Source organism: Lissotriton vulgaris, unplaced genomic scaffold (assembly GCF_964263255.1).
Source record: "Lissotriton vulgaris unplaced genomic scaffold, aLisVul1.2 SCAFFOLD_798, whole genome shotgun sequence".
NCBI lineage: Eukaryota > Metazoa > Chordata > Amphibia > Caudata > Salamandridae > Lissotriton > Lissotriton vulgaris.
Window position 1 is genome coordinate 795,116 of NW_028243133.1, and position 23,014 is coordinate 818,129.

The 23,014-nt window shown below is 49.5% G+C and overlaps 1 protein-coding gene across 3 annotated transcripts in view; it reads left to right on the plus strand.

Moving 5' to 3' along the window:
- ATF2 (activating transcription factor 2) overlaps positions 1–23,014 on the plus strand; it is a 403,773-nt gene that overhangs the window by 312,357 nt on the left and 68,402 nt on the right. For all 3 annotated transcript variants that reach the window (XM_086948508.1, XM_086948506.1, XM_086948507.1), the window contains exon 10: positions 18,872–19,018. In XM_086948508.1, the coding sequence (XP_086804634.1) occupies positions 18,872–19,018 (147 nt within the window). The remainder of the gene's footprint in view (positions 1–18,871; positions 19,019–23,014) is intronic.

The following is a 23,014-nucleotide window of genomic DNA, read 5'->3' on the forward strand; positions in this document are numbered from 1 at the left end:
AGATGCTTAGTATAATCGGCCCATAAATCTAGATACAATATGGCATCTAAGCCATGCTTATGGTACATAAAATTTCCAGGAGTGTCCCTAGGGGGGATAGGAATTTCTTCCTCTAGTATCCCTTTCCTAGTTCCTATCTGCTTTAACTTGTTGAAAAACGGCATCTTGTTTTACTTAGTACTGAATGCTCAATCCTAACTACTTAATACTGAATACAGCTAGTTATACAAGAACACAATAATGCACATTAAAACAGTCACACTCATACCACGACATTAACCACATGAAAAGACATTTGAGACATATATGACTACCCCCTATACTGGATGTACTGCTAAACAGCACAGATACACTGTCAAAGACAATGCAAAAACTTGAATAACTGATGTACTGCTAAACAGTACAGATACACTGTCTAAAACAGTGCAGACCGGACTTGTGTACCCAAACCCGTCTAGATACGTCCCAGCAATGGTACTCACCGGGAAGCACGGAAACAGAAGGCCTCGGAAAACTCGACTGGACTGGACCGGACTCGACTCGACTCGACACGTGGATACTTCGGAAAACTGGTGGGCCTCTTGACACCTCGGACCTTGCTTCTTTCGGCTAGGCTCTGGTCGGGATCCTCCGCACTCCTCACCGCCTCGTCTGGGTGCTGATCGCAGTCTTCGTCACCTCCGTGGGCCAGAGGGAGATACAGGAAATCCTGCCGGTACGCGTAGTTTCCGTCTAACTGATGGCAGGGGACAGAGCTTGCAACGCACCAACCGGCGCGTGGGGTGGGGGAGGGGTCCCTGTTCGGGCGCCAAAATGTCGTAAATATTTAATTTACCGTCTTAATTTCTATGCAGGTAAGTACTTAATCAATAATAACTCAATCGGAAATAAAAAAACAGAGTCCGTGGTGTTAGAGTTCTTAGGGGTTTTATTCCTTAAAAAGGAATCGTTCCGGAACTGGATATCATGTTCCTGCAACCACAAGGGGTTCAGGAAGGGATAGAGCCCTATTTTATTGACAATACATAGCTTATATACTTAATTCACATCATAGAAACCAATATAGTAGGCGTAACAGCTGAGAGAAGACAAGATAACAGCATCCACGTGTTGGGAGTACGTAATCAGAAGGCGTGAACTGGGCGTGAACTAGAGGTGTAAACTAGGCGTGAGCTAGAAACGTCACAGGTAGGTGTCATAAGTGGGTGGCACAAAACAGAAATGTTGTAATGTCAGCAGAAATCGGAGGCTTGGATGCGCGCGCAGCTGCATGACGTGTGATTGACGTGAAACTGGAGGGTGCAGGGGACTTGACATTTACACTAGCGGAAAGAGACAGAAGTCTGGCATGTCAGATCAACTCGTACTTCTATCATATCTGATATCTGATGTTTGGGAACCATATTATCTGAACGGAAAAGGTCTCTGGGGCAGAAGCTATTCTATACTGACTGTGAGTGCGTGTATAAGCGCCTAAGTGTCTGCATGAGAAGCGTGGGGGCATGGGCCTTCCATGGGAGCATGGTAACAGAGGCTATGAATTACTTGCACGGAGACAATGAGGCCGGCCCTTCGGCTCTGCAGCTGGGAGGATGTTTACTTAAACTAGTAGGCAGGAATGTATTTTCGAGGAGCGGAACAGATAATTCGAAGGTTGTAGTCAGTCTTGGCAGGCAGCAGGCTGAGCCAAGCGCGGTGGGCCGCGCTGGAAGTAAGTCAGAGTTCACGGGTACAGAGGCAACCTGGGCTGAGGCTTTCAGAGTCAGAAGCCAGAAAAAGGCTCGATGGCAGAAATTCAGGGCCTACTTTGCCAGAGCTGAAAAACGTGTAAAGTACACTACAAAAAGACGTTGGCATAGCATACTTAGGAACGGACTATTCAACCCATTCAGGGTGGGTCTGAAAGAGGACAGGTTAACGTTGGACGCAAATGTATTTGCGTCTTCATAGCTGGCACAGGAGGGAAGTTACATGCACTTTAAGCTGGTACATGGAAACGGTGGGGTACACGATAGGGAACACAACTCAACCATAAATTTTATATTTCCTCAGCCTGGAGACCCAGTGTGCTGGCTCTGGCCCTGCCTTGCCCCCCTGCCTGCCTCCAGACCCTGCTGGAGCTGTTGCTGTGCCTGGAAGCCCTTTCCTGGGATTTGTAGCGCTAGGAGCGCTTTCCTTATGCCCCAGCGCTCAATAGCGCTTTGCTTGTCTTTCCAGCGCTGAGCGCGCTGATCCTGTGTTCCCAGAGTGCTGGGAGCGCTTTATCGATATTGCCGGTGCCTGCCCGGCATTGGAGCCGACTTTTGGAGCGAGCGAGTGCCCACCTCGCTTTATTTTTAATTTGAAGGCCGGTGCCCACCCGGCATTGCCCCGTGATCACCGCCGCAGCCCAGGAGCACCGAAAGCTGTTGCCGGGCCGCTGCCTTCCGCGACCCGGAAGTCCCGCCCCCTGACCCCCAGGGCCGCGCTGCCATTGGCGGCCCCGGCGGAAGTCAGGCGGGAGGACGTCGTGACGAGGCCAGGCGGGAGACCGAGGAAGCCTGCTCCCGTGTCCGCGAGGCTCCCGAGTGAAGAGAGGAGCCCCGCGCTGCTACCAGGAGACCCGGTGAGTGTAGCAGGGCCGAGGGAGAGCGAGGGAAGGGAGGAGGGCGTCGGGGCACGCTGTCGGTGCCGCCCCTCCCCTTCCGTGTGCGGGCCGAGCGAGGCCCTCGTTGTGTTGAGCCCAGAGGCTCTTGGGGCTATAGTTGATTCCCGAGTCCCCCGTGGGGGACTCCCACAAAGCCGGCCAGTGTGAGTTAAGAGCCCCGAGGCTCTGAGGGGCACATCTGTTCTTGAGCCCGAGAGGCTCCCGCCCTTCCTCCTTTTAAGAGCGCTGAAGCTCTAAAGTGCACATTTGATTTACGAGCCTGAGAGAGGCTCCTCCAGCCCGCATTAGTTCGTGAGAGGCCCGAGTGGCTCAGGGCATTTCCTTCTGCGAGCCCAGCGAGGCTCATTGCCCCCATCACGATTTAGAGCCCTGAGAGAGGCTCTGGGGCATTGTTGATTATCCTAAGAGCGCGGAGCTCTAGATTGCGCATTTTGTTTGGCAAGCCCCTGAGAGGCTCCTTGCCCACCTTGTTCTTGAGCCCTCCTGGCTCCAACGTTGTGCATCTCTTATTTACAACTGTCCAGCACTCAGTGGACAGTTGCTACGTTTAGGTTTGTGTGCTGTGCTGCCTGCGCAGCTTCCCTGACACTGAGACTCGGGGCATTCCGCCCCTTTCGAGGCCAGTTGGCCTGAGGGACATTTATGAGTGTTGTGCTTTGTGCACCCCGCGCATTATTTCTGGCTATGTAATTCTTGCTCATGTGTTCTAACCTGTACCTTTTCTAAAAGTGACCTGATTAGGTATTCTTATGGTTATCCCCTTTTGCTGAATGTGACCTGCAGAGAGGATTGTTTGTTTATCCATTATGCTAAATGTGACCTGCATAGTAGATTGTTGATGGTTCATTTCATGTTAGGTTTCCTTCCCTTTGCTAAGAGTAAATTGCTTAGGTGTTGGTATTCCTTCCTTAGGTCCTAGTTACCTGCGTGATTACCTACAGTGAGTTAGGGTTGCGTAGGAGGTCCTTACTGTTCCAGTGATTACTGGATGTGTGTTGCATTTGTAATTTTGGTGCTACTCATTCTATGTTTACGACATAAGTGTATATCTACCAGTATTATTTTCTAACAAGTGCCTACCCCTGACAGTGGTCCATGTGGCCCTGTCCTGTACATAATTCCCCTTGTAAATTCTGCCCGTGCCCCTGGCACATTGTAAAGTTTGTGTTATCTAGTGTGTTTTGTTTATTATAAATACAAAGGCTATTTTTGATATATATCCTTGTGTAGAGTCTTTCTTTGTGGTGGGCCTTGGGTGTTGTCACTGGGGTGCGTGCGCAAATACTTAACTCATACCGCCTCCAAGTTTAGCCTAGACTGCTCGCGCCACGCTACCTAGAGGGCGAGTGGGGGTTGCCTTGTTGTGTGACTCCCCTGCCCTGACTTTAGAAATGGTGATCCCTGACTGACCTCGACGCGAGTCTTGGCCGACCAGGGTCCCGTTTCTAACATTGGCGGCAAGCGGTGAGGATAAGAATTTGTGTTTGCGCTGTACCACAGTGGCGACAGGCCACACTTCAAAGCTCTGCATTTTTTAGATAACCGCATTTTGGGGATTATTGTTTTTTAGGGAAGTTCAGTTTTGCTTCTCCTGAAAGGTGTCATTTGTATTTTGTCCAGTACCTTGTTCCCCGCCCTGCTCCCAGAGTTTGGTACCTGTGTCGCTAGTGGTCAGGTTGAGAGAATCAGGGGTGGTAGAAACTGCCTTACCAGTCCGAGGGGAGGGTTGTGTGTGAATGAGTGTGTGTTACGCTGGACAGTGGAGTGCAAGTTCTGAGAGATAGGAATCTTGCTGAATTTTGTGGTTGTATTCTCCTGTTTAGCTCAGACCCCCAGGTTCCCTGTGTCAAACTTTTCCCGAGGACGTCCGCCAAAATGGAGCCAGTTTTTTATCTCTGTAGTCTGTTTAGATACAGTAGGTTAGAGCTGGTCAGATTCTGCGAAAAGGGAGGCATAGAGGTGAGTGAGTTGGTTACTCAGTCCCAGCTTAGGGACAGCCTGATCCAGTGGCAAAAGGATCAGTGGGATCTCGAGCACAGAGAGAGAGATAGGGCCCGGGCCGCACGCCATGAGGGTGGTGAGTCTGTGGGGAGCCCTGAAGGTTCTGATGATGAATGTGAGTTGGATGGTGATGACAGTGGATGGATGTCAGCAGAGAGTGAGGACCCCATAGATAGGGAGTCCCTTGCTGGGTCCAGTGTCAGTACCAGCGCCCCGTCCCTTTCCCTGTCCCCAGAGGAGTGGTTGGATAGGAAGGAAGAGAGGGAACATCAGCTAGCGATGGAACAGCTCAGGTGGGAGCTTGCCAAGCTAGAGGCTGAGAGGGCCTTGTTCAGGGAGAAGGTAGCCCAAGAGAGTAGGTTACCCCCTGAGTGCATGTGTAATTGTCTGGATTCCCCAGGGAGGGTGGAGTCCAGTGGTGGCAGCTTTTTAAGTGTTGGTGTTGACAGTCCCACTCCCAGTTCCCCGAGTATGTTGCCTGTTTCCCCGCAGAAGATTTTTGGTTGAAGTTCAGGAGACTTAGGAAACTGCCTCATCAGTCTTGGGAAGACTTTGAAGATGAGTGTTGTGGAGCACTGTTTGATTGGGAAAAGGCTCACGTGAACGACAAGTCTGGCGGATTGTTTTGCATGGTTGTCACAGAGCACCTGCTCAGTTATTGTGTGCCAGAGTTGCGCCAGCACCTGTTGAAGTTTGGATCGTTTAGTGCATGTGAGCTTGCAGAGGAAGCCGACCGATGGGAAGGTGCAAGAGGTTCCTTAGCACCGCTAGTGAGTGATTCCAATAATAGTGGGTCAGGTTTTCTCCAACCCAGCGTGGTGGAGGAGGGTGAGAGTAGCCCAGCTAGGTCTCAGTATAGTGAGGAGGGTGTAGGGGCTTGCTGTCTGTCTCAGTGGAGCGGAAGTGAGTGTGAGACCGAGAGTCCCCAGATGCCCGAAGCCCTGCCTCAGAGCCTGGATGGTTTCTTTAGGGAACACCAGGGTGGGGACCTATGCTTTCCTGTTAGTCCACTTGAGGGAGATCTCCTAGTGTGTGGAGGACCTGGAGCATCTGTGAGCGAAGCTTCTGTCGTTTTGGAGTCTGGCAGTACTGCTCCGGGAGGGAGAGTACAGAAGTCCAGTGAAAGGAGTGATTTGGGAGTGACCTGTGAGTCCTCAGAAGTCCTGGAGTACCAGGCAGTGATTCCACCAAAGGTTCTAGACCGGAGGTTGGAGGTCCAGGTTCAGGGTTTGCCTGACCTGAAGGGTGGGAACACTGTAATCAGTGTCCTAACCGGTTCTTTCTCCAGAGGTACCGCCCCGGTTGGGAGGGAGCAGGACTCTGGAAGGGGGTGCAGAGGGTGGGAAAGCCCACCTCTGACCCCGGTACCACCTGAGGGGTTAAACCCTAGGTTGGGAGAATGGTGTTTAGAGGGTACCCCTCGCAGAAGGCGGAGGAACCCTAGGAGAAGAGGTAAGGCGAGGAGAGCCTTCCCTGAGACTCCTGGTCCACCTAAGGTTGTAGACCCTAGGTTGGAGAACCAGTGGCAGTCTAGCCCTGTCTTGCAGACAGGAAGAGTGGAGCATGGCTGTCATGTGCCAGGGGTTACTACCCCCCACTTGGTGAGTTGGCAGGATCCAGTGGCACCTGGGTGGCCTAGGGCCTGGTCCTCGCCGAGGGCAGCTGGAGAGTACCAATGGGGTAATCCAGTGAGTCCCTACCATAGTTTTAGGAAGAACCCCAGGGGTTCACAGTGGCGTAAAACAGGAGGGCGTCCATGCAGTTGCGGGCCCGCGTCCCTGTTTTATCGCCCCAAGCAGGGAAGTCCCTCACGGTGGTGATTGGTCTGCCCTGCGTTTTGGCTGGAAGGGGGTTGTGTTGGACTTGGCCCTTAAGGCAGGTTCACCCCTAATCTTTTTGATTTTAATCTGTGATATGCGTGGATGATTTTCTGGTCTGTGCGCACTTTTTCTCTGTGTCCCAGAGTAAAGTGCGTGCATGTAGTTAGGCTGGCCTGCTCTCCCATAGGGATGCATGGGGAATATCTGTGTCCCTAGTAATTCCTGATGTGTGGGGAGTGCATGCTCGAATTTGGTATGTGCGTGTTCGTGGGAATGAATGCTTTTCAATGGTGTATGTGGCATGTGTGTGTCATGAGTAGAAATGCCATTTCTGGGACTTGGCATATTAATGGAAAATATGCCTGCAGTGTGATTGGCTGGAGCTGGCTGGTGAGCCTGGCTCCAGGATGGCTGGATGGGTCTGCCCGGTGGTGAGTGTGAGATCAGCATGCTTGATGGCTTGGGAGGAGTGCACCCGGTCCCTGATGGGCCTGGACTTTCCCCGGACAATGCTGGCTCCACCCCCTGTAGTGCGACTGATGGCCCTAGCCCTGCCAGTGAATAGAGAGGGTGGTTGGGGTAAACAGAGTACTTCAGAACCAGCTGCGACTGGTTTTCCCCCACCCTGCACCCTTGAGACAAAGGGTTTGTCTGTATAAGAAGGGGCTGTGTCCCCATACAATTTGTCCTGTTCTTGCTTCTGCCTAGGATCTTGCCAGAGGGGGCTGCTGCTGCTGCAGGGGCCAAGAGGACCGCCACTTGGCTGTCTCCCTGCCTGGAGACCCAGTGTGCTGGCTCTGGCCCTGCCTTGCCCCCCTGCCTGCCTCCAGACCCTGCTGGAGCTGTTGCTGTGCCTGGAAGCCCTTTCCTGGGATTTGTAGCGCTAGGAGCGCTTTCCTTATGCCCCAGCGCTCAATAGCGCTTTGCTTGTCTTTCCAGCGCTGAGCGCGCTGATCCTGTGCTCCCAGCGCTTTATCGATATTGCCGGTGCCTGCCCGGCATTGGAGCCGACTTTTGGAGCGAGCGAGTGCCCACCTCGCTTTATTTTTAATTTGAAGGCCGGTGCCACCCGGCATTGCCCCGTTGTGCTGATTTTATGTCAAGCCGGTGCCCACCCGGCATTGCCCCGTGATCACCGCCGCAGCCCAGGAGCACCGAAAGCTGTTGCCGGGCCGCTGCCTTTCGCGACCCGGAAGTCCCGCCCCCTGACCCCCAGGGCCGCGCTGCCATTGGCGGCCCCGGCGGAAGTCAGGCGGGAGGACGTCGTGGCGAGGCCAGGCGGGAGACCGAGGAAGCCTGCTCCCGTGTCCGCGAGGCTCCCGAGTGAAGAGAGGAGCCCCGCGCTGCTACCAGGAGACCCGGTGAGTGTAGCAGGGCCGAGGGAGAGCGAGGGAAGGGAGGAGGGCGTCGGGGCACGCTGTCGGTGCCGCCCCTCCCCTTCCGTGTGCGGGCCGAGCGAGGCCCTCGTTGTGTTGAGCCCAGAGGCTCTTGGGGCTATAGTTGATTCCCGAGTCCCCCGTGGGGGACTCCCACGAAGCCGGCCAGTGTGAGTTAAGAGCCCCGAGGCTCTGAGGGGCACATCTGTTCTTGAGCCCGAGAGGCTCCCGCCCTTCCTCCTTTTAAGAGCGCTGAAGCTCTAAAGTGCACATTTGATTTACGAGCCTGAGAGAGGCTCCACCAGCCCGCATTAGTTCGTGAGAGGCCCGAGTGGCTCAGGGCATTTCCTTCTGCGAGCCCAGCGAGGCTCATTGCCCCCATCACGATTTGGAGCCCTGAGAGAGGCTCTGGGGCATTGTTGATTATCCTAAGAGCGCGGAGCTCTAGATTGCGCATTTTGTTTGGCAAGCCCCTGAGAGGCCCCTTGCCCACCTTGTTCTTGAGCCCTCCTGGCTCCAACGTTGTGCATCTCTTATTTACAACTGTCCAGCACTTAGTGGACAGTTGCTACGTTTAGGTTTGTGTGCTGTGCTGCCTGCGCAGCTTCCCTGACACTGAGACTCAGGGCATTCCGCCCCTTTCGAGGCCAGTTGGCCTGAGGGACATTTATGAGTGTTGTGCTTTGTGCACCCCGCGCATTATTTCTGGCTATGTAATTCTTGCGCATGTGTTCTAACCTGTACCTTTTCTAAAAGTTACCTGATTAGGTATTCTTATGGTTATCCCCTTTTGCTGAATGTGACCTGCAGAGAGGATTGTTTATGTTTATCCATTATGCTAAATGTGACCTGCATAGTAGATTGTTGATGGTTCATTTCATGTTAGGTTTCCTTCCCTTTGCTAAGAGTAAATTGCTTAGGTGTTGGTATTCCTTCCTTAGGTCCTAGTTACCTGCGTGATTACCTACAGTGAGTTAGGGTTGCGTAGGAGGTCCTTACTGTTCCAGTGATTACTGGATGTGTGTTGCATTTGTAATTTTGGTGCTACTCATTCTATGTTTACGACATAAGTGTATATCTACCAGTATTATTTTCTAACAAGTGCCTACCCCTGACAGTGGTCCATGTGGCCCTGTCCTGTACATAATTCCCCTTGTAAATTCTGCCCGTGCCCCTGGCACATTGTAAAGTTTGTGTTATCTAGTGTGTTATGTTTATTATAAATACAAAGGCTATTTTTGATATATATCCTTGTGTAGAGTCTTTCTTTGTGGTGGGCCTTGGGTGTTGTCACTGGGGTGCGTGCGCAAATACTTAACTCATACCGCCTCCAAGTTTAGCCTAGACTGCTCGCGCCACGCTACCTAGAGGGCGAGTGGGGGTTGCCTTGGTGTGTGACTCCCCTGCCCTGACTTTAGAAATGGTGATCCCTGACTGACCTCGACGCGAGTCTTGGCCGACCAGGGTCCCGTTTCTAACAGTGACTTTGCACACTCTAGTGTGCATTTCCTGATTCTTATCCAGTTGGGTTTCAGTGACGTTTTCAGGAGGTGGGGCGTCGTCGCAAAAGAGAGCCCAATTAAAGGCGCCGTGTTCCTTTTCCTCGGGTGAGCTCGATCAGTTTCCCAGGAACAGTCCTCGAGCGGGGATTTAAAGAGAGAGGGTAACGGGGTTGAAACAGACCACCAATCTGTATTGTCTTTCTGTGACTCGGGGTGCTGGTCCACCCGGTCACACACCACCCCCCCTGGACTCTCCCAATCGGGAAGAGGAGGGGTCCTGGAAAGGTAGTCAGCATTACCGTTGTCCCTCCCTTTCTTATGTATTACTTCGAAGGAGAAGGGTTGGAGTGATAAAAACCAGCAGAGTACCCTGGGGTTTTGGGCCTTATTTCTGCACATCCACTGTAGTGGAGCGTGGTCGGTATACAAGAGGAAAGGTCGTCCCTCTAAATAATATCTTAGTTTTTCCACTGCCCATTTTATTGCTAAACACTCCCGCTCAATGGTAGGGTATTTACATTCCCTTAAAAAGAGCTTCCTACTGATATATAGGACTGGATGCTCCAGACCGTCTTCTCCTACTTGTGATAGGACTGCCCCTAATTCTGAGTTGGAGGCGTCTGTGGACAGGATAAAGGGTTTGTTAAAGTTTGGGGATATGAGAACTGGGTCAGTGGTTATGATTTCCTTTAGCCTGTCGAACGCTCTAATAATATTTTCTGTGGGACGTCCTAGTGCTTGCTGTTTGATTTCTTTTTTTAGGATATTGATAAAGGGGGCGGCTATTTCTGCAAATTGGGGAGTGAATCGTCTGTAATAACCGATAAGGCCTAGAAATGCTCTTAGCTCTTGTTTGTTAGTGGGAAATGGCATACTTGAGATGGCCTTGACTTTCTCTGACTGTGGGGCTATGACACCTTCTAGTATATATCTGAGGTATTTCACGTGAGTACAGGCTGCTCGTGATTTTTTTGCATAAATATGCAAACCTGCATTTTTCAGCGCTTGAAGGTGTATCTGTAGGTGTTTTAAGTGTTCTGACCAGGTCAGGCTAAACACTGCGATGTCATCGAGGCATGCCGAGCAAAACGTGGTATAAGAGTGTAGAACGGTGTTCATTAGGCGTTGAAATGTTGCTGGCGCCCCGTGTAGTCCGAATGGTAACACGTTGAATTTGTGTAATCCGTCCTCAGTAGAAAAGGCAGTTTTTTTCTTGTCTTCCTCTCTCAAAGGAACCTGCCAATATCCCTTTGTTAAATCGAAGGTGGTTATATATTTTGATTCCCCGAGTTTTTCGATCAGCTCATCTACCCTGGGGATAGGATAAGCGTTGAAGGATGATATAGAGTTCAGAGCCCTGAAGTCATGCAAAAGCGGTTAGACCCATCTGGCTTGGGCACCTTAACTATTGGATAGACCCAATTGCTTTTGGAGGGACGGATCACCCCTAGTTTTAGTATCTCATTGATTTATCTTCTTATGGCTTCTCGCCTGGCTGCAGGAATCCGGTATGGACTTTGCTTGACATGCCATCCATCTTGTGTTTCTAAGTGATGTTCAGCTAAATGGGTTCTTCCCGGGAGGTCGGAAAAGATATCCGAAAAGGGTTCTAAGATCTTTTGTAGGTCCAATTTCTGTTCTGTCGCAAGTTCTTCGTTTATTGGGAGCTGATCAAGGGTTGTTTCTCTCGGGGAAGAGGACAATACTACTTGAGAGTCTTTGGGTGGAGGTCCCAACCACTTTTTAAGCATGTTAATGTGGTAACATTGTTTCTTGGATAGTGAGATCTGTACCCTGTACGTCATCTTTCTCATAGTTTCTACCACTAGGAATGGGCCTAACCATTCGCTCTGGAACTTCTTCTTGGAGGAAGGAAGCAAGACCAGTGCCCAGTCTCCTACTGCCAGCGTTCTCCATTTCTTTCCCTTGTCATATTGTTTCATTTGCTTTTCTTGACTTCTTTCCAGATTGGAGGCGGCCAGCTCTCGTAGTTTCCCAATCTTGGATCTCAACTGTTGGGTGTATTCTAGGATAGATTTTTGCTTGTCTTCCTCTTCTCTCTCCCACGCGTCCCTAGTGATCTCTAGGAGGGACCGAGGTTGCCTACCATAAAGCATTTCAAATGATGAACAGCCTAAGCTGCTCTGTACTCGAGCCCTCAATATGTATAAAGCGAGAGGTAGTAGCCGGTCCCATTCATGGGCTTCCACTGAAAGCATTTTTTTCAAAGTGGTCTTGAGTGTTTTGTTGTACCACTCTACTAGACTATCCGTTTGCGTATGGTACACCGAGGTGTGTATGTGCCTTAAGTCTAGTGTCTTACACACTTCCTTCTTCAGTCTTGAAACAAAAGGGGTGCCTTGGTCTGTTAAAATCTCCTTAGGAAAACCAACTCTGGAGAAAAATTCAATCAGTTTTTCTGAAATGTTTTTACTTGTGGGGGCCCTCAGGGGAAAGGCTTCCGGAAAGCGCGTTGTGTAGTCCACAATGACCAATGCATATATGTTTCCTTTAGCGCTTTTTGGAAGGGGTCCGATTAAGTCCATTCCTATCCTTTCAAAAGGTTTACCAATAATGGGTAAAGGGTGGAGGGGGACAGCGGGCGGACGTTGTAGATTTCTCTTTTGATAAATTTCACAACTTTGACAATATTTCTGGGTATCCTTATAAATTCCGTGCCAAAAGAAATACCGCAAAAGGTTTTGCTTGGTCTTTTCCGCCCCTGAGTGACCCCCTGTAAGATGAGCATGGGAGTAAAACAGTATTTGTTCACGGAACCAAACAGGCACCAGCAACTGTAAGGCTTCTCCCTGGCTACCTTCGCTATACAGGAGATTGTTTTATGATAAAGCCGGGATAGGAAGGTGAAGGAAGGTCTTTGTTGATATGGGCGCTTTCCCAGGCATTAAAGAGAGTAGGATCGTTGGCTTGTGAAAACCTTAAAGCTACGATCTAACAACCAGGGTTCTTTTGTGGGCAGGGCTGGGTATGACTGCACCAGTGTTTCTGTCCGACTATTCAGGTTGTTTTGGAATAAGGCCAGGAACTTAGGATTGTCTACTCCTATAATGAGGTCTTCGGGGAGAGAGTCAACCACCCCCACCCTCACTGTACATGGGTTTTGGGGGTCAGGTACTAAAGTGACCACAGCAACAGGGTAGGGTTTCACATCTCCGTGGACACCTCAAATGTGTACTGTGTGGTTGTCTATATAATGTCCTGGTAGTTCCCACTCTTTTTGAATAACAGACTGTCCACTTCCTGAGTCTAGTAATGCGCTCACAATCTTACTATTAACCCTGACACTCGCATGGAATGAGGGGCCCATTTCTGCTGAGTACAGAACGGCCTTGGGGATATATCCCTCCTCCTTGGGCTCCTCCGCTGGTTTCTTTTGTGGGCATAGCCAAGCAATGTGGCCCCATTCCCCACATTCGAAACATTGTGAGCCTCTAGTAGGAAAGGGCTCCACCCTTATTGGTTTATTTTTTGGTACTTCCACTGGGGTTTTTGGCTTCTTGTCGTTTTTTTGTAACAACCCAGTCTTGGGGTGTTTTTCGGTGTCCCAAGATAGGACCCGTGGTTGCGCTCTAGTGTAGTTGGCAGCCATCTCAATGGCCTGGTCCGGGGTGAGGTGGGAATGTTGTTTAAGCCACCTCTGTGTACCATATGGTAATGCTTCAAAAAATTGTTCCAAATAAATCCTATTCATTATTTCTTCCTTAGTACTGGTGTTTGGTCTTAACCACTTGTCCGCTGCCATTTTTAGTCTGAAAAACAGGGTTTTTGGGTTCTCCCCTGACACTCCTCCCTCTTTGCGGAATCGAACACGATATGCTTCTGCATCTAGTCCCAAGTGATCCAATATCACCTCTTTGATCTCGCCATAGGGGGTAACGCAGTTAGCATTTGCTACTTGATATGTTGCTTGAGCCTCTGAAGTTAGCAGCGGCGCTAGGAAAAATGGCCATTTGTCCTCGGGCCAGCCACAGGCTCTTGCTGCCCTCTTGAAGTTGGTAAGAAACTAATCAGGATCTTCTCCTGTCATGTATTTTTGTAACGAGACCCCGGATGGATGGGGAGTGGGTGGTCGCCTGTCAGCCTGCACCAGGACAGGGGGTTCGCGAACCACTTTTTGTAGGCCTTCTAGTTGAGCGTAAATGGTGTTTTTAAACACCTTGCGGTCTTGTTGGGCTGAAGCCATTTGGCGTTAGACGGCCCACTCCAGTTTTTCCTGGCCTTTAATCAAGTGTTGTATGAGGCTATCCATCATAGAATCACTGATGGACGTTGATCCCACTTCTGACACCAGTTGTGGCGGCGTGGAATGAACTGGACGTTAACTGGGTCTGGGTAAGTAAGGCTTTATTTTCTTTAACACTCGTTTTCTACTTGTCAGTCTTTCTGCGACAAACGTGGCTGGATCGGTGATGGCTGAGGGGTCTCAGGTTTCCCGGTGGTTGTTCCTTCTTCTGGGTCGTTTCCTTGTCTGTCCCAGGAAAAGATTGGTCTCTCGAAGGGAAGGAGGCAAAGAAGACGCCGTCAGGGAGACTGCTTGTCTTATACCCGCTATCTAACAGGGCCGGGTGTGGGGAGACACCTATGTCACTCGTCGGCGTGCACAAATCAGCAACGAGGGAGTGAAGTGCTGGGAAAAGTGGAAGAGACGGAGGGGGGAATTGAGGGAAAGAGAGGTACTGGAAAACTGGGTATGGAGGAAATATGCAATATATCGTTTGAATACTACAGGCACCCTATGACGGTCAGCAGTACTCCCGCCTCCCAACCCAACCCGTAATGCGGTTCCGCACCTGTACAAGCCACGCTCCTCCGTGAGCGTGGCTCAGGGATGAGTGGTAACGTTGGCCTCCTGGCACTGCTTCCGCCGTCCTGGTCTCTCCTCCCGACCGTTGCTCCTCGGTGTCTGTCTTGAAATTCCCGCTGCACTCCGATATCTCCGTGGCTCCGCCGCTCCCTCCTTCCACGTCGGTGACGTTGCACACACTGTTGTGCATTTCCTGATTATTATCCAGTGGGGTTTCAGTGACGTTTTCAGGGGGTGGGGCATCGTCACAAAAGAGAGCCCAATTAAAGGTGCCTTGTTCCTTTTCCTCGGGTGAGCTCCGATCAGTTTCCCAGGACCAGTCCTCCTGCGGGAATTTAAAGAGAGAGGGTAACAGGGTTGAAAAAGACCACCAATCTGTATTGTCTTAACGTGACTCGGGGTGCTGGTCGACCCGGTCACATGTGTGCAAGTGGGTGAATCCTTTAAGTTGGGGATGCATAGACACTGGGGTGAATGGGTGAGTAGCATGGGTGGGTGAATAACTGAATGTGTGGGTAATTGATGGGTAAGTACATAGGTGAATGGTTGAATACATGAGTGAATGCATGTATACAGACAGGAAACACCAATATTAGAATGCTAAGAATTATCAGTATCATGCAAATACAAGAATTGCCTGAGGGCTAGGTCCCATTGTGCCAACAATACCCCCAAGATATTAAAATTGCCACAGTTGTGCCACTACAAACACTAGTCAGAAGTGTGCACTATCATTGTGTGAGTATCACCAGGACCAAGACGTCTATAGTTACCACCATTATTTCATGGCCAGCATTGTTCTCGTGGTGTGCATGAGCAAGCCATGGATGACAACATCTTTTCAAGAAGTACCACCATTATGTTACAAATCAGAATTATGCTTGTAGTGGGTATCTTAAAGGCATCGGTGCCCACAGTATGCAAAGAGCACCCACTAATATGAGGAGCCCTGTATTACTTTATGGGTGGCCGCCATCATGCCACAGAAGGCCCACATTATGATTGTAATGAATAATTCATATCCCTTTTGCCAAACCCAATTAAACCTTTATGTAAAGCATGATGTGCAGCCCATTAAAAACACACACCTAGTGCAAATCTCCATAACATGAACTTTCTATGGGAAACACTTGAATACATGTTGCCAGTAGTCCTCCATCCTAAATACCCTAAAAGGCTACAATCTCATTGCACTTCTTCCAACACTGAGGGCCTGATTTATTGTGCCTTTTAAAAATGCTGACACAACGCGGTAATAGAACAGCACATCACAACGTCAACATGCCACGAAAAACACAAACACAACATAATAAGATTACAAAACCGCACAAACTAATCAAATTCAACAACTCAATACAATTGCTTTGTTGGCTTGTTTTTTGTTTTTCTTCTGTTGTATTGTCTTTTGTGCTTGGTTATTATTGTTTGTGTTGTGTGGCTCAATTGTTGTCTTGGTTAGTGTTGGGTGGTAAGTGTACAAACAAGTGCTTATCCCCATTCCTTTTGGGTAATGCTAGCACACCCTGGCAAGGGCAGCATTTTGCATGATCTCTGAAAATGTGCTGGCTTCCTGGAGAATGGGCTTTTGCTGTAACCCGACTAGAACAGCAGACCATGTGTGGTTGGACTGATGCATTCAGCCATGATACGTACCCATGTACTTATTCGCTGTTGCTTCACGAAGCTCCTCATCCTGGATCTTGGCACCTATGCCACCCTGATCGTTCCTGATCTTTCCACGGGTTTCGACACTGTCTGACATGCTAACCTTCTCAAACACCTGCATGGATCTGCCATGTGCCTGAATGCTTTGAACTGGTTTTGATCTTTTCTCTCTCTCCGAGTTTCCAAACAGTCATGTTTCTTCCTTTCTATTCTTCAACCACACAGATAGGGTGTGGCGTGTTCCAAAGCTCACCCTTTAGCCCCACCATTCCAACAGAGACCTTGCTCAGTGAAATTATCAGATCCTCTAAATGTGACATTTCTTCCTATGCAAAGTACACCCTGTTGATCATATCTGTCTCAAACAATGTCCTAAACACTCAAGTTAACTTCAGTTCCTGTATGGTCCGGGTCGCCAATTAGTTGAAAACAAATTGCCTAAAGCTCAATTAAATAAAACTGAAGGGATTCTACGTGGTAAGTCTGTTCAGGTTAATTTGTAGGCAAGGTGGCTAGAGAGCTTGATGACACCCTGCAACCACCAACTATGTTAAATATCTGGGTATCATACTTGACCTAAACATTAGAATGGCAGATCCAATTACCTCTCCCTGTTTTGGTCCCCTAAAGAAGCTAAGCAGGATTTTCACTGTGCTTCCTCTTGATACATGTAAAATAGTGTTTCAAGAATTAGTAACCAGTGAACTTGACTATGGAAATGCCATTTACATGAGTATTCCTGCATATCTAAGGGAAAGATTTCAAATTGTGGTGGCCCTTTTTATAACTAACTCTCCCACCTGCACCTCTATATCCAGTAACTTCGGTCCTTTCATTGACTACCCATGCACAAATGTGGCCTAGTTAAGATTCAATGCTTTACTCATTAAACCCTGCTCAACACTGTCCCATGCTATCTAATCAAGAGGCTCTCATTCTTTCAGCCGTTGCAGCATCTGAAATCTTCAGCCCAACATTTGGTAATCATCCTTCAAAATTTCTGCTCTAGGTCTGCAGATCGCTCCTTCGTACTTGCCTACTACAAATCGGATTTTCAGATGTTCAAAAAGTAGCTGAAAATCTGGCTATTTTCTGTCTTCAGCTAGTTCTTTCACCAGCCAGATACTCTCCCTTGGGGGACAGTAGCGCTGTAAAAATCCAAATTACATAACATTAAGGAGGTTTAAAATCACTTTTGATGGTCCTGTAAGGTAGGGAAGATGTAACTTTGCTTTAATGTTTTTTCCTTTTTTTTATTCAAGTTACAGGGGTTTGCCCGATCAAACATGAAGTGGATGAGCATGAATATATCTGTGACTTCTATAGCAACACATTTTCTGTTCCTGATGTAGGTGCAGCTCTTTAAATCACAAATCAGAAGCCACGGTGTGGGCCCACAACTTCCCAGTATTGAGTATGCTTTCAGAGTGTGTAATGCTGAACTGTCTGCGACCAGGTGCCCCCATTTGACCACCCACTGGTCCCTTCAGATTCTATAATCCCAAACGCGAAAAACACTCTCAAGTTTCACCCAATAGTCTCCTCTACTGCTGGTGGGAAACAATGACTGACTCACATCTGGTAGCTGCAACTCACTTGGGACAGGCTCACGTCCGAAGGGAGGACGGGCGTCTGTATCTTCTGTCATCTACTTCACAGGTTTAGTTCCTCGCTAGTGTCCGGTTTTTAGCTTTGGACTGGTCTTGCAGATCTGTCACTGTATAGACAACTGACGCATGTCAGTGGTAGCGTCACAAGCCACAGCACATCCTGTAGAGGTCATTAGAGCTCTTTCATTCTGCCTTCCTATTTTTTTTATTGGTGCCGGTAAGAGAAGGAGAGTGTCTCCTACAAATGATTCAGTCAGCTCATTCTGCCCTGGTCCCAGCTCATCAGTTGCGTTAATGATATGTACATCTGTTCCCTGATCTAAAAATACAAGGACATTGTCTGGCATGGATCCGAGAGCCCTACAAATTCCCTCAACAGTCCAGTGTTCTCCTGCTAGCACTTGACGGTGGCCTTTAATTCTTCCTATTTCTTTGTATTATATTTTTCATTTTTATGTAGATTATGCTTTTAGGTTTAAATCAAAAGACAGACTAGTAAGAGAGCATAAGTACAATAAGTAAAGTGCTACAGAAGACAAAAAAGTGAAATATTGAAATTATGTACAGGTGTGATTCTTTTGGAAGCAATTAAAAAAGCATACAGATTTAACATCCATACATAAGGCAAGTAATCAGGCATACAAGCAAAATTCATATAGAGATCCCTGAGGCTGGCAAGTACATTCAACTAATTTACTCCAAGTAGGAGGCAGTAATGTAGTTGTTTGTATGTCCAGTCTGGGTCTAGAATAATATTTTATTAGCAAGAAAAACCAGTGGGGGTCCCAATCCTAACTTGGGTATTGGTTGGAATGTGGGAGTTACTTACAGTTCATGCAAGGTATTTTGGCATAAGTCTAGAGCCTGAGATAGGGGAAAAGTAGCCTGTTCATACTGGGGAAGTATGGCTTTGACTTCAGTTGCATAGAGGATATCGGTGTATATTTTTTAGCATAAGGATGTACACAAAATGTAGACAATGATGGGCATAGTTGTATCCATTAAATGTTGGCTCATTGTTGTAGGCTCTCTAATGTAACTTATGTAAGGACACGTGTCACTTAATTGTGAATGAGAAGAATGTGAGATGCTTAGATGTGTTGAGGGTAGCATTTGAATGTTCAGTTGTGAATTTACCAATACTTCAATAGGCAGAGGCTAAGTAGGTGGAACTTTATAAACATTCTATTTATTTCTCTTTATGAAAACCATATACATCTAGAAATATTGCATATGTTGGAGTTTTTGTTTTAATCTGTTCATTAAGATAAGTATTTGATTATCGTTATATATGGTTCCAGCCAATGAAAAATGACTCTAATTTTCTTTGTTCAGAATCAATATTCTAAAGATTTAGCTAGTAAAGCTTATAGGTGTGTGGCAATTGCAGACAGTGTTTCATCCTTCATGTTTTTACATTTACAGAGATTAAAAGCAGCTTTGATCCAGCAGCAGTCTCAGGTAACCAATGGAGAAACTACAAAGGAGCACAGTAGTTTGTCAAGGACGCAACCAGAGGATCTTCACCCGCTCCCATTACAACAGCCGGCTACCTCCACTACTGAAACACCGGTATGACAGCACCGAGGAAAAGACTAATTTTCAGATTTTAAAAATATGTGTAATTAATGTGTGGAATTTCAGTCATTTATTTGATGGAGGGTTATCGAACAGATTTAGTGTTCTGTAGAAATCAACGTATAATGATGTTGCATTCATTGTTTCAGAAAAGTTCCTCTGTAGATTGCCATCCATGCAATTTAAAGTAAGACCTTGTATGTTCACTTTGTCCTCTTTGTGTAGCTTTTTGCAGTAGTGTCTAACCTAACATTTACGGATAGCACCACACTTGTGTGAGAAAAAACAAACCGAGAATACCTGTAGTCAATTTAATAGGTTTGGCTTCAAGTGGTTTGTGCGAAACGATTGATGCAATACCAACAGTGATTTAATGATCTGAAAGAAACAGGTTAGTATTAGATTCCTTACCTTTGAATATCCCCAAGCTTCAGACTGGATCCGGATAATTTTTGCGCAGCAGCACCCCTGCGCGTCGGTAGGCGTCGTCTGCGGCTCCGCGTCCGTCGTCGGCGTCGTTGGCGTCGGGATGATGTTGTCGGAGTACTTAGACGCCGCCCTCGCGCGCTGACGTCAGTACTTCTTTTTTCCACGCCAGCAAGCCCAGGTCCGGAGAAACTGGTACCCTTTAGTCACTTTTTGACTAAACTTTTTCGATCCTTTTTGGATCCGTTTCGAGTCTACGACTCCATCAGTGCCGGTAGGGATGCCCCGGTTCAAGCCCTGTGCTGACTGCAACCGACTGATGTCGGTTACCGATCCCCATCGCCGGTTCCTACATTGCCTGGGGCCTGACCATGATGACAAGTCGTGCCCCGACTGTCGGGACTTGATGTCGAAGGCTAGGCGGGAGCGGTCCCGTAAGTGCCTCGAGCTCCGGCAGTCGGACCCGAGCCGCTCGAGGTCCCGGTCCGGAAGGAGGTCACGGGACCGGTCGCGGGGCCGGAGTCATCACAGCTCAGCGAGTCGACACCACTCGTCGGGCTCCAAGTCCTCAGGTAAGAGGCACAAGAAGTCGAAGAGGCGACATCGCTCTTATGACTCCCCCCGACGCTCCTGTTCGGGTGACACCGCCCACGCGGCTCCGCCGGAGCCGCCGGCATCGCGGCCTGCTCCATAACCACCGGTCCCGGAGCAGAACGCGACGCCGGAGGAGATCGACGCCTTCCTCATGGCCATGAGGTCGCTCTCTCCTCCATCGGGTTCTGCGGCGCCTTCTGGCCAAGCGGCCCCGACTGGGAGCCCAAGCGGGCCGGGTGCTTCGGCCCCTGAGCCGTCGGGTGCTTTGGCCCCGGCGGCGACTTTGGTCCCAGCGCCGCAGGGCCCCACTGGATCTGGATCGGGTCGCCGCTGGTCGACCTTACGACCCCGCCAGCGTCGGCCCCTAGGGTGTCGTCCCTGGCGTCGTCCCCCCACGACGCCGTCCCTGGTCCACCCCTCAGTCCGGATCCGGCGTCGGAGCGGCGTCGCTCGACGCCGCATTCGGCGCCGGCCGAAGAGGAATTCTGCGAGGACCTGGGTCCATCCTTAATCCCTGAATTTCAGGACATGGACGACGAGGGAGACTGGGGGGGGTCTGAGGACCCCTTGGCACGTGAGTGCCAGTCATATCAGGACTGGACAAAGGAACTAGGAGAAGCCAGTGGCCTGGATACCGCCCCAGACACTGGTTTTGTCTCCCCTCCCACTGTGGCTACGGAGGAGGGGGCTGCTTATAGTGTGGTGCTGATGAGGGCAGCCAAGGCCTTGGCTCTTGAGCTCCCCGTCGCAACAGTGAGATCTAACAGCCTCACAGAGGTCCTTAAACCGCAGGTAAGCTCCCCAGAGCCTCTAGTGCCATTTAATGAGGCTCTCACAGACGTCCTGTTGGGCACTTGGTCCAGGCCCACTACAGGTCCCCCTGTAGATAGGAACGTCGCTAGGCGCCACCGCCCAGCCCCGGGCGACCCTAGTTTCTTGTCCACCCACCCCACCCCGAGAGCCTGGTTATTCAGGCCTCTACTACCCAATCCGCATTCCAGACTGCACCACCAGATCGGGAATCCAAGAGGTATGAACAGTTCGGAAAGAAGATGTTCTCCTCCTTTAGTTTGGGGTTGCGGTCATTTAACACCGTGTGCCTCTTGGGCCATTACACCCACTCCTTGTGGGATACGGTTGCGGCCGTGCTGCCTGAGTGCCCGGAGGGAGCCCGGGCGAAAATCGCTCAAGCCCTAGCGGAGGAAAGAGACACAGCGCGATACTCTATAAGATGTGGACTGGATACCACACGTCCTGCCAGCCACGGGCCGCAGACTAACATTCAGCGCGGTGGCGGACGTGGTTACCGTTGCGGTGGTAACAGGGTACAAAGGCGCGGCCAGTCCACATCCACCCCCGCAGCATCCGCCTCAAAGCCTTCCTAGTCCGAGTTTTCAGGCTCATTTAACACCAGTGGGCGGCAGGGTTCGCCATCACCTCCTCCACTGGCGCACCATCACATCGGACAGGTGGGTGCTGCAAATCGTCCGAAGGGGCTACTCCCTCCCCTTTGAGGCAACCCCTCCAGCCATGCCACCGCAGTACCACCGCGTGTCGGGGGATCACTTGCAACTTCTGCAAGAGGAAGTTTCGGCCCTCTTGGCCAAGGGGGCCATAGAGCACGTTCCTGGGCCAGAAGTAGGACGTGGTTGTTACTCCCACTACTTTCTGGTTCCAAAGAAGGGCAAATGGGGCCTACGCCCTATCTTGGACCTAAGGAACGTGAGTGGCTTCCTCCGGAAGGAGAAGTTAAAGATGCTGACTTTGGCTCAGGTCTTCGCTGCCCTGGACCCGGGAGACTGGATGGTAGCGTTGGACTTGCAGGTCGCATATTTTCACATCCCCGTCCTACCGGAGCTACCTGCGGTTCACGGTAGGCCACGAGCACTTTCAGCCTTACCAGCGCCCCACGGGTGTTCACAAAAGTGATGGCAGTGGTCGCAGCTCATCTGCGCAGGTTAAGGGTTTCAGTCTTCCCCTACCTCGACGACTGGTTGTTGAAGGCGTGTGCCGAAGTCACACCTGTGTCCCTCTCCGAAGCTCCTCTTCATCGGAGCGGTTCTAGAATCGGCGTAGTTTCGGGTTTATCCTCCTGAACAGCGGGTTCGGGATATTCAGGCTCTGATTCCGGTCTTTCAGCCTTTATCCCGAGTCTCGGTCAGGTTGACGCTGCGGCTTCTGGGACTGATGGCCTCCTGCATCCTTCTGGTGCATCACACCAGGTGGCGGATGCGGGCTCTGCAGTTGGACCTGAAGTTTCAGTGGGCCCAGCATCAGGGCAACTTGTCCGACCATGTCTTGATCTCGGAGAGCTCTGCAAGACAGTTGCAGTGGTGGCTCAAGGACCGCTATTGGGTCAGCGGCAGATCCCTCTCCCTACCCCAACCGGAGCATGTAGTTGTGACGGACGCGTCCCAGCATAAATTTGGGACCCCCTCTGTTAGGTAATTTTGGGCCAGGGAAAAGAGGGGACAGCATCAACAACAATACAAAACATTCCCTCCTGGCCTCACCATAATTTCTCAAATGGTATTACTCAAATGCTTTCAAGAATTATTCCTTCAGATCAACACAGGTACACTTGTTTCAAAATGTATTTAGTATTTTTATTCATTTTTTAGCATATATATCAAAATTACTTTTCTTATTTATTTTCAATCGTCAATATATTGTTTTTTTCATTGCTTTGATTTTTAAAAAACATTTTTTTACTCATTGTGTACATAATTTAGAAATCAAATATGAAATTAATTTTCTCTTAAGAACAAATAGCAATACCCCGAAAACCACACACTTGTCACCAAACATACACTACTCGTTCATACATCTACACACACTTCACTTGATAGCCAGGACAATCTCTTTTTCTGAAGTTGAGGTAACACAGATAGTATAGATGACTCTTCACGCCAGGTCGACGCGCGTTTCGGTGGACTTGTACCACCTTCCTCAGGACCAACAGATAAAAGT